At 48.8% G+C, this 12,042-nt stretch overlaps 1 protein-coding gene across 4 annotated transcripts in view; it reads left to right on the top strand.

Moving 5' to 3' along the window:
* LOC142557328 (uncharacterized) overlaps positions 1-12,042 on the top strand; it is a 65,789-nt gene that overhangs the window by 17,694 nt on the left and 36,053 nt on the right. For all 4 annotated transcript variants that reach the window (XM_075669084.1, XM_075669082.1, XM_075669083.1 and 1 more), the window contains 3 exons: positions 3,786-3,949; positions 4,937-6,656; positions 7,276-8,586. In XM_075669084.1, coding sequence (XP_075525199.1) covers positions 3,786-3,949; positions 4,937-6,656; positions 7,276-8,586 — 3,195 coding nt within the window. The remainder of the gene's footprint in view (positions 1-3,785; positions 3,950-4,936; positions 6,657-7,275; positions 8,587-12,042) is intronic.

Raw genomic sequence — 12,042 nt, 5'->3', positions numbered from 1 at the left:
TCATGCGTGCAGTTTTCTGAGAACGACATGCATTGCCCCCTGCTCCAGTTCAGCACACAATTACACCGGGACAGCTACCTATAATCACTGATTGCAATTTCATTCCATTCATAGCTTTCATATTTTGGCAAGTGACGGTAAGAAAAATAGATTCAGTGTTATGCTGGTATCCACCTTCACAATTGCACTGTATGCACACTGGACTTCCGCTATTGCACCACAATTCAGGGCTTAGCTTGATGCCGGGCATGAGTTATTTTTCTTGCAAACAAACATAAGTTTTAAAGCACTTCCAGAAAGAGTGGTACTATGTTACTGAGCTAGATGCGCATGTGTCTAGGCGACGCAGTGCATGCGACTTTACAATCAAAGGCATGTTACAACAGAGTAAATGTGGGATACTGTCTTTGAATGTAAGCACTGGGGAGGCTTAACTTGTCAGCTTTTGAAAACATTCCTGGAATTCCATGAAATTCATGGAAATCATGGAAAATTCCTGGAATTCCATGAAGTCCACCACGTCACACTGACTTCAAACGTGCACAATTCAAAAATGGAAGTCTAAACCCTATATTCAGAAATGCATCTTAACTTTAAGCCCATGGATGACTTCATCTAAATGACGCCTGTCTTGAACACACTGAGGGAAATGCAATGAGCACCTTGGGCATGTTAACTCCAGTCCTTGTTTTCTCTGCTGATAAATGGCTACCTTGCACTAAAAAACACCCGTTTTTAAAGAATGTTGCATCCGTCTAAAAGGATTAGTGTTTCACCTTAGAGTCCCTCAAAACATTTTTGCACAGTGGGTTCAGTAATAGATGGATCTAATACAAAATTTTAAATCTCAAAGGTAAGGGAAAACTATTACACTCAGGAAGAGGAATAAACTTTATTAGTAGAAATGAGCTGACGGTAAAATCGTCCGAGGTGGTCGGCGTCCCTAGATCAGGCACTGGCACTGGTCCAGGTCACTGGCACTGTGACCAGTGTGCCCTACCAATCCAGTTACACTCAATCAAAACTTTTGTGCAAACTAGGTGGTTCATTGCTCTATGGATACACCAATGGCATGGAACGAAAATGAGGAGAGGACTTAAGGCTCATTGCCATTAGTTTCATGTCGTTTGACAAATTACCATAACAAATTAGCGCAGTGGACTTCAACATAGTCATGAGTTCTACCACGCTTTGAAAGTAAAACCTTCTGGGCATTCCAATGAGCAAAGCTCTTCGATGCTCTTATTGTTCATACTGTCTTCATGTTGCTTTCTTTTTTTTCCATGACTATGCATCTGAATGCATCCACTTGTTTTCTTTCTCGAAGCACAATTGTTTTCAGTTAATAGTAAGCTTTAGTTATGGAAAAGACAGGCAGCACTGGACTTGGGGTTCATGGGCCATGAGGATTCTTTGCATTTATAGTCTTAGTTATTCAGCTGATAGTGGCCATTGCCGGCACCACTGTTTTCTGCTTCACCACCATCTTAGTGCGCATTTCTATGAAAGGAGCAGGCCTTTGCACGAGTTTCCTCTTCAAGAACTAGGCTATTGGCAATGTTTGCCGTCGTCTATGCCTGTCGTGCTGACTAATCGCCAAGGCCTAGAGCCAGCTGAACACTAGAGTTGTCAACAGTCTCATCATATACATACGTTTCTAGAAAATACCCGAGTATGCTTTAAGCATCGGCATGAAAACCAGGTGAACTAGCAATAGCGCAGTGCACATTTGCAGGGGCTGCAGTTTTTTTTTTTTTTTTTTAAGATCTATTTAAGCATTTCATATTTATCTGTGTGTTTGAAAACTTTAAAATATGAATCGGCACATTTCTCAAGTGATTGGGCCTGTCCTTACTCTGCTGCACAATGTTCATTGCCATTGGTAGCTTGCTTTTTGATTGTGACGAAATGCTGCTGCAGCGTCATTGGCTCACTGCATGTAGTCTTTGTTTGGTCATGGTCTTTCGTCTCTTTCTTGCGAGCAAACGCCACTCCACACGAGGGCGTGCAGGCAACCTTGTCAGCCACATTCAAATTTTGTTCGCTAGATGTTTCATCGGGGATGTCAGTGTGACACCGCATTTTTTTATATTTCCATGCATTGGGGCTCCTTAAAAAAAATGCAGAAGATTGTGGTGTGCCTGTTCATTCCAGTGCACTTCAAGAATAGCTCCTCTGCAGATGCCAGTAGCAAAAAAATTGGATGCCCTGTTCAGTAACATTCATCACGCCACAGTCACACACCCGTGCCAGGAACAACTAAGATCACCAAGTCTGAGGGACTATTAAAGTAGCTCACAGAACAAATGGGTCATGTGGATAGGGGGTTAGGCAATGGATTTTATGGACCTTTTGCTCAACATACATCTTTGCACAACGTAAACCCCACACATCCGCAAGATTGAGTGCGTGCTGTTACCAGGAAGATGCACCATGAGAGTCGGAATTGCTTGTTTGATACCTTTAAAGACCTTACCACAAGTGGTCACTCATATTCATGCTCATGTCTACCCACATGACAGGTATTCATTCATGTTCATGCACATGTCCGCACACGCACACTCACCAGAACCCACTCACACTCAATCATGCCACAGGCAGTTCATTATGGGTACAGAAACCTAAATAACCCTTTTAGAAAAGCAGAAAGTGCATAACATTAGAGTGTTTTAGTTGAGCGTGTTTACGCTCCGCTAAGCAGCTAAGCGGAGCGGAAGCGCGAATGCGCATGTGCAGACCGTGTTCCCAGCAAGGAACACGGTCTGCTTAGAAGCTGCCTGAGTGGAGCGTGCTGCCCAGTGCTTTGGCTAGCGTTGGCGTCAGAAAGGATTGGATTGGCTGTAAAAAGCAAGCGCGCTGGCTATCACGTGGCGTTCCCCAAGATGGCGCTTTATTTTCGATTGGATAAAATGGACCGGTAACGCATTACAAGCGCACGTCTAGATACCTCATGTAGAAATAAGTTATATATATACATATATACGTTTTACTGTATAAGAGTGATCAATAGGTGTCTTTATTTGCTTTCATTACTCTGAATTTGGCGAGGGGGCGCTGCAACTACGAAAGGTCCGCTCCACTACGCAAAACGTATAACTAAAACGTGAAAATCGCCCGCCGCTGTGCTTTTGCTTAGTGGGGCAGCTCGGAGCGGAGCGTACCGTAAAGACGCTCAACTAAAACACTCTATTGAAGGGTGGCCTTTCATAACAATGTGCCAACTAGCCCACACACCTACCTTTCTGGAACGCATATCATGACAGCACTGAAATCAAGTAGCAGTCATTTGGCATCACTGATGTAGTCACCTCCGGTGTGAGAAGTGGGTTTTGTTGTTGCACAACAATTTGAAGATGCATAATTTTTTGGCTGCAGTGCACTTTGATAAATAACTGAAAGATGCTGTCAGGCTGAAATTGCCGTAATCTCCATTCTCAGTCACTGTAAAGAATACTTCCGCTTTCACATGTTGTCGAATCTGGCATAGCGCCTTACTGGAGTTATATCCTTATATTATATATATATATATATATATATATATATATATATATTCTATATTATATCCTTGAAAGGGATAGGCCGTAAACACCACTCCCTGTCGTAACTTGCACTTCACCAGTCGTCTGAACCGCCAGAAAGGCTTTGTCAATTGAAGTTGGTCGTGACATCAGCATCTGTCAAGTCTGCTCCGCTGGCACTGGGATCATGGCCTCAGCTTTTGTGTTATCGCTTGGCGCAAGACAGAGGGGGGCCTGACAGGTGGCTGCTGTGTTTTTTTTATGCAGAGGAGCAGCCGTTGTGGGTGAAAAAGGTGGAGCCGTGGAACAGCGTGCGGGTGACATTCACGCTCCCCCGTGATGCGGCGCTGCGGCTGCGGCAGCTGGCCCAGCGTGGTGACCGGGCACTCCGCGAGCTGGGCATCCTCTCGGTGCAGGTCGAGGGAGACCAGGTGAGCGTGCCCAGCTTTATCGCATGCACCCCCCCCCCTTTCTTTATATATATATATACCTACACGCGCGCACACACTTCTTTTTCTTTCTTGTTTCTTCCCCTGCTAACAGAGTGTCTACGATTAATAGAAAACTAGGAAGAAAGTCATTCTCCTCTTTCATTGTACTGTGGCATCGCCTCATGGGCATTGGATGAAATGAAATGGTAGTGTTGGAGCAGTAATTTAGTGTTACAGCCACAGTGCCACTAAGTCCATTCTTTTGCTTTTCTTGGGTGCTATGATTTGACTCCACTGTTCATGGTAAAAACCATTAAATCATTTTAAACATCCTGCACTAAGCTGAACTAGTACAAGATGTAATGGCCAAAGCCACAGGCTACCATATGGTAAGGCCTTGAAAACTTGCAGATAGCTTGCTTGCTTTGTATTACCTTCATGGAAGGGACAAACTGGGCGGCACTCCATATGATATATTTCATTGAGAAGGGAATTAAACCATCTTTCATCTCGGCAAGAAGCTGGTCGATTATAGGCAGTGGTGTTTGAGGTAAACAGGACTGACAGCTCTGCGGAGGCATGGTTCAAGGTCACATGGTAACGAATCATTAAATCATTTTAAACGTCCTACACTAAGTTCAATTAGTATAAAATGTAATGGTTGCAGCACCAGGCTACCTTATGGTAAGGCCTTGTAAACGTGCCAAGAGCGTGCTTGCTTTGTCTTACCTTAAAGGAAGGGACAGGCCAGGTGGCGTTCTGCATGATATATTTCGTTGAGAAAGGAATGAAACCATCTCTAATCTCAGCAAGGAGCTGGCTGATTAATTATAGGCAGTGGTGTTTGAGGTAAACAGGACTGACAACCCTGTAGAGGCATGGTTCAAGGTCACCCTAATGGTCACCCATTAGCATACATGCTTTTGGAGGTCGTTGAACACAGTCTGACCTGTGGAAACTGATGCCTTCTGTTGATGCTCTATGCAGATCATCAGTCTTACGCTTGCCGGCCGTTATGGGGAGCCACCGAAGGAAATCATCATCCAGAAAGCGGCGGAAGAGGGTGAGCAGGGTTCACCGACGTCCCCGCACATGTCTGGAGTGCCATCATCCCCAGCTCTCGCTGCAGCAGCATCCAGCCGTGCAGGCTCTTCCACCGCCCTGCCTGCAGAGCCTCCCTCCATCCAGGCTAGGAGTCCCGCCTTTGCAGCGGCAGCAGCCGCTTCGACCAGTGGCAGCGGCAGTGCCTTTCGCTCTCCCAACGTAGTCGCCCCACCTCCGCGGGAACCACTGCCGTTTCTCTCAAGTGGCTCGTCGCGACTGGTGCGCCCCAGCACCAAGACACGCCCACCTTTCCCTTTTGCAAGCATGACTCACTCAATGAAGCAGAACAGCGCAGCGGCAGCAGCTGCCACGACAACGAGTGGGAGCAGGTTTCCGTTTTCACCTTCGCCTCCCTTGGCCGCAGCGCTTGGAGCGGCACAGCGGCTCGGCAGTGCGACGCGCGGCAATGTGGCACTGTCTAGTCCGCTGCTGGTGAACCTCCTCCAGAGCGAGACAGGGTCTGGTGGTCCACAGAAGACGATGATGCCTCCACCTTTAGACACAGGCCAACCCACGAAACGGAAACGCAGGCCCCCCAAAGGGAGCCGGGGCAAAGAAGGCTGTTCCCCACCTGGTTCGCCATCATCACCGCCCCCCACAAGCCCGAGTTGCGATGCCATCAACATTCTCAGCGGCCGTGGCTTCCCCCTGTCCTCCCACATTCCTGCGTCGCCACCCCGCATGGCCCCGCCAACAGCAACGGTCTCTGTGGCGCCTCCTTCACCCCCTGCTGTGGCTGAGAGCCGCACAACCACTCACCTTATCAACCCTTTCACTGGCCACCTAGAGCCCATGCCTTCCGACGAAGAGGATGACGAACCGGTTGTTCGGGATCTTGAGACCTCGGAGTCCTCTGAAAACGGAGGCCACTCGGAGCGCAGCCTCTCCGATGGAAGCAGTGGTGGCAAGGATCCTGGCAACCCTTCTTCGGACACGGACTCCGGCATTGGGAAGTCGTCGTCATCGCAGTCCTCCAACGATCCTGAGCCGCCGCCGCGTGAAGAGGTGTCTCGCGTGTCTCTGCCGCCCACCGAAGGCGAGAAGCTCAAGCTACGGCTAAAACTCGACTCGAAGAGGAGCTGCCCTGTGAAGCCGGAAGTTGAAGCATCGCCGCCGCCTTCGCCGCAGGGCGAACCCCCTCGGGTTCCACCGCTGCACATATCTTTGCGGGGGCCGAACGTGGCGGTGGTGGTGAGCCCAAGGAAACCAGAAGCAGCCGCCAAGAAGCGCTCGCCACGGTCCCCTCGGTCAAGCAACAGCACGGAAAGCAGCGGGGGAGGTGATGCTCGGCGGGCCTGTCGTGGCGCCAGGGCTCGGGGAGACAAGGCAGCCGAGCGGATGCGGGAGCTTAGCTTGCTGTCGGGTGGCGGCATTGTGCGAGTGCCTGTGTCCATGTCGCCAACGGTGGTGTTGACACCACTGCAACTGCAACACCCGCTGGGCACTGGTGGCACCCGAAGGACTCTACCATCACCTTCTTCTTCTTCCTCTTCGCCCTCTTCCTCATCGCCTTCATCCGCCTCTTCTTCCTCCTGCGCACAGAGTACAAAACCCCACTGGTCTGCTACCTCGCTGGGGCCAGAGGCAGACTCTTCCGTTAGCGGTGAGTGCGAGTTTGGTTGTGTTCTTGCCCAGGCTGACTGGCAAATCCCGTTTGGGCAGGCACTAGGCACCACCCAGTCCAACTATAAGGCAGTAAAGGTTCTTGATTCATTATTAGCTGCAAAATGACAGAAAGACAGCAGACAGAAATCAAGCGAACCTGGCACTGTCCGTTGTCTTTCTGTTGCACTGCAGTCTGTAATGAATCAGCACCAACTAGCCCGACTTTCAGTCCTTCTGAAAGATTCTTGAACTATTTGATTCTAGCATACAGCCATTATTCTACCTCTACTTCACTCTGTACAGTGTGTTTTAATCTGGTGTTCCTATGAGCCTGGTTTAACATATGGCTATTGCAATAACAAAAATATAGGTGCGTTCATAGCTGCAAGTTATACAACACCAGTGGACATAACATAAATAAGAAACAGTAAGATATTATACTGTCGGCCCAATCCTCTAGCGCTGTGAGCTAACCATTAAATACCACATAATTAAGCTTACGATATTAATGTTCATCCAACATACATTTCTTTCTGCTTAACCTGCGCTTATACCTCGGAGTTCCTCTGAGACAGAAACAAGTGCTGATAGTTTGCAATGTCACTTTCACCTTGCAGATGGTTCCAGCCCGCTGCGAGACCGTCCCGATCTACCTCACGCCCTGCGGTCTGCAGACCATGACACCGGCGCTGTCACACCTGCAACGACGATGACAACAACTAACGTGGCAGCGCCGCCACGTCAGGCCGGCAACGGCGAGCCTGCTGCAAACAGTGCCTTGGGAGCCCTCGAGTGCCACACAACGCCGCACCGGACAGCTTTGAGGCCCAGAAGTGTGCCAACGCCAGAGACCAACGGTGTGCTGCATACTGACGAGGAAGAGCAGCGGTCGCCCAGCCCGTGTCGCGCTTCCCCTTCTTCCCTGGCCAAGATGACAATGGCGACGACGACGAGTGCAATAGAGAAGAAGCCCCTCGCCAACTGCCTCGAGGGGCCCATCACCAACCACGTAGGCTCAACGAAGGGCGACGGGGTCGACGAGCTCCGTGAGATGGCCGAACGGAGGCTGTCTCCAACGCCCATGGCCCGGATCATCTCATTGGATGCCGTCGCAGCCAAGAAGACCGCGTTTGGGGGCCCTGTCTTTGAGGTGTCAGACGTGGATGTGCCTGCAGCACTCAAGCTGGGCGGTCTGGTAGGCGGGAACCACCGGATGCCCCTGCTGATACCGACAGGTGGCGGTGGTGGCGGAGCGACATTTCGTGGTGATGTGGTGCTTCGCCAAGAGTACGCCACCACTCACCACCCGCACCACCACCATTTTCACTGCACCACGGCCAATTCCGTCCTCAAGCCAGGCATTGTGCGCATGAACCGGCTCAGGTTCGGAGCGGGCTTTGCTGCTGCCACTGCCGCTGTAGCTGCCGCGGCTGCAGGAGCCACGCAGGCGAGGGTAGAGACAACAGCGAGTGTGGCCTTGAAGTCTAACGGCATCGCATCGTCGCCACTGCAGAATGAGTGTGACTCAACAATAGACGCGGAGTCGAGCTTAGACTCAGACGACCTCATCTCTAATGGGCCATCGTCAACAACTCCGGTGTCCCTAGTGGCAGCGTCATCGCTGTCGGCAAGTGCAACACCACAGACGCTATCAGCGGCAAGTGCAATTGTGTCCAGGTCGGACGGGTTTTCGGAACTGCCAATGTCTCGTGGCATGTGCGATTCGGCGACCAATGGCAGTGCGGATTTTGTTGCAGCAGTCAGCAGTGACAACGGTGTGACAACGACAGGGAGGGCAGAGGAGAATGGTGTATCGCCGGACTCGAACCACGAGCTGCTACCACGTGACCCTTTAGGCCCCAGCGACACAGATGGTGACAAGAGTGGCGATGACGAGGAGGCGAGCTCAGCCCTTTCAGAGGAGAGAGGTAAGCTCGTCTCGCGTCGTCGCAGTGATCGTCAGAGGCTGAGCATGCTTCTGCTGGAGAGGTTGGACATACTGTGATTGCATTCGCTTTTGCATGGTGGAGACATTAAAGTGCCGAAACCAAACCAGCAAGCAAATAGTACTTTTGTTTCATACAACTGTCTGTAACCAGCAGACTCAATATCTTGGCTGGGTTGTACAACTGTGCTGGCTTTGCTTCTCAATGTCAAAAGAAGGGCTCTTGGCAAATGTCTATATAGTAGTGGACAGTTTTAGTTTAGCGTACGCAACTTATAGCGTACGCTATACGCTAAGCAGCTCACGTTTTCTACAATTTTAGTTGGCCGGCGATACCTTCGGATCTCAGAAGCCATACGCCGCCATTGCAGCTATTTCCCGCCTGTAGCGATAGGTGGCACTGGCATCTCGAATGTTTCTTTCGTTGGGCTTCGACTCATTGGAAACGAGAAGTGATCTCAAAAACACAAGTTTATCCATAATACTTTGTCGTTGAAGCGGCCTGAGAATAAGCGAAAGCCATTTACACAATCATTTGCTATGAACGAAGTGCATTTTACAAAAGCAACGCCAAATTCAATTCGAAGCGGGCAGCCGGGACCGCCACCATGCTTCACGCAAACTCTGCAAACCAAGAAAAAACGCTAACTTGTTTGCGTTGCGTTCGCCCGCTATTTCGTTTAGCGTTCAGTGCATGCACAGTACGTAATGGTATAGCATACGCTATACTAAAACTGTCTAATGAAGCAGATGAAGTTAAATGTTAGGGGGATGGCCATCACTATTGCCTCCGCTGCATGAGGCTGAAGTTCAAGCTTGTGGTGCTGACCATCTACTTTGTCATCTCCTTTCACCTGCTCAATGTTCAGAATAGAAGCCCCATTACATTTATTTTTTTCAATATTCAAATTTTTTTCATTGTGTTGTAACTAAAAGCAGACTATCGAACTGAACTGAAACATAACAGAAAACCGGAGCTGAACCATTATTTTCAGCTGAATCTGAACTGAACCGTTATTTTTCCATCATCTTGGAGCTGAACTCGAACCAGAACTTGTATTTGAGGAATGGTTCTGAACTGGTTCGACAAAAGTTTCAGAATGCTATGTGGACCCTTCACTAGGGCACCTCAAAGGGACGTCCTGAACAAAGCCTCTAATAGCCTGCAAACGATTCCCGCACTACTGGTAAGCCTCAAATATTTAACTTCAAATAGCCTCAACTCAGTTCTGACGCTCATTATGTTGATATTTGTGCAAGCAAGGCTTAGTGCAATGCCGCATGTCCATAATATAATAGATCTCAAAACTATGCAGCAAACTTCAATATGGTGCAAACGCCTGTAACATGTTAGGAATGTCAATTCAAACACATACACAAAGAAATATGTGATGTTGTCTAACTAAGTTTCAGCCCTTTGAAGTAACAGACCTTGCAAGGATGCACCATTATAGCTCGGTTGCAGGCTGTACAGAAATCCTTTGCAAGGGCAACGCCTTTCACACAGGCCTGTGATGTTGCCTAACCTTCAAGTATCGGTCCCTCACTGATTCCTCAACCTCAATGCATACCTGCCAACTCTCTGAAATTTTATAATAATGTTTATTAATTTCAGCCCGATTTTACTAATGTTGCATCCATGTTTTACAAAAAATACTACTAGAAAAATTTGCCAACATGCCAAAGGATGGGCGCGGCAGACGTTTCAAAAAGAAATGCATACGAAAGAAATTTTCAATCTCACCTGCGACGGCCACCGTAAATGTGCATGGTTAGCAGCCAACGCACGCTTTGCCAACCATGTTGTGCGTTTTGCAAAATGACTGGGTGCTGCATCCCGCAGTGTCGTAATAGCTCGAAAAAAGACTGCCGATTGTTTTCACTTTCGGGAGGTCGAAAAAGAAGGCGTCTGTGGACGGTGAAGCTTAACAGAGACAAGTGGCAACCCACGAACCCTGCTCTTTCATGGCACTTGTGAAACCGGCAACAGCAAAGTTGCTGAAAATGTCACTGTGGTCTAAAAACGGTGTGTTGCTTTTCTGTCTGTGCGATGCAGGGTTTGTTGCTTTTAGCGTACTGAGTCGAAAAGCAAATCATCATCACTAAAATATGTGAAGTAACAAATTTATATTTGCAACTACATTCATGGTTTTTAAAACAGCATTTTGTAGTTACCTTTTGTCAACGTTGCAGTTACCTTTTGGCAATGTTGCATCTAAATCCCGCCAGAACCCATATCACAATAGATGACGACGTTAATTCGATTAGCATTGAAGCCGTGTACTGACACACCATATTGCCTCCACCGAAACATGTCTTATGTGAGGTGTGTATGCAGCTGGGATCCCCTCTCGCACTTCCCTCTGGACATTCTTTGTGATCTCTTGTGGCACCACCGCGAAGTCTGCGCATGGCACATTTGTGAATATTGATACAAGGCAGAAACATCTTTAAAGGGACACTAAAGGTTACTATTAAGTGAACGTGGACTGTTGAAATACCATCCCAGAAACCTCGAAACGCTTGTTTCGTGACAAGGAGAGACTTATTTTAAGAAAATATTCGTTCTGAAGCGTCCGCGTACCTCTAGCGCAGTTCAAATCGCCCGCCCTCCCATCGAGGAGTACTGACATCATGGTCTCATAGTGACATTGCGCCATCGGTGAGTAGAATGGCGTCCGCAGACGGCGCTACGGCTTTTCAGCGCAAAACATAAACGCGCGGCCAGAAACAGAGCCAAGACAGAGCCGACAGCAGAGCGAGAGCGGGAATATGGTGGCTAGCGGAAGGAGAAACGCGCGACCATAAGCTGGTACTTTATTCTATGCCGTGAACTTCGACGCTCGTTGCAATGGACCCTGACGACAGATTGGCTCGCAATGCTGGGCTCAACTTCAGTGATTTGAGCACTGACGAGTGCGACGTGCTGCTGAGGGCTCGCGCTGCCAGCGTCGTTGCGTACTACAACGGCGGCCTCGACACCGGCTCTCCGGAGCGGGAAAGCAACGAGGGTTTCCCACCACGACATCACAAGGACGTGGCATTCTTGCTGCTTGTTCGAAATGAAAGTTTCGCAAGCCAGCAGAACCCGCACAGCACGACGCGATAACGGAACTACTGAAACTCCAAAGCGTGCGCGGCGCAGAGTCGAGCGCGCAGAGTCGAGCGAAAACGAAACCTTTCGACCACCCATACTACAGAAGGGTAACGTCAAAATGTTATTTTTTTTTTAGAATCGAATAGACGTAGACAAGTAGCATTTTCTTCAGTCTTATAATCGAATGAAATGATATTTTCAATACGAGTAGTTGAGTATTAGTAACACAAATTATGAGGAGTGCTTTCGTCATCGGTCTAGTACCGGAATGTCGCTGGGGGGTCTCAAATCGTGTCATGCATTTACCTCAATTTCTCGGTTACTAAAGCTCTGTTCGCGATT

Source organism: Dermacentor variabilis, chromosome 9 (genome assembly GCF_050947875.1).
Source record: "Dermacentor variabilis isolate Ectoservices chromosome 9, ASM5094787v1, whole genome shotgun sequence".
Taxonomy (NCBI): Eukaryota; Metazoa; Arthropoda; class Arachnida; order Ixodida; family Ixodidae; genus Dermacentor; species Dermacentor variabilis.
This window is presented reverse-complemented; position numbering and strand designations above follow the sequence as displayed.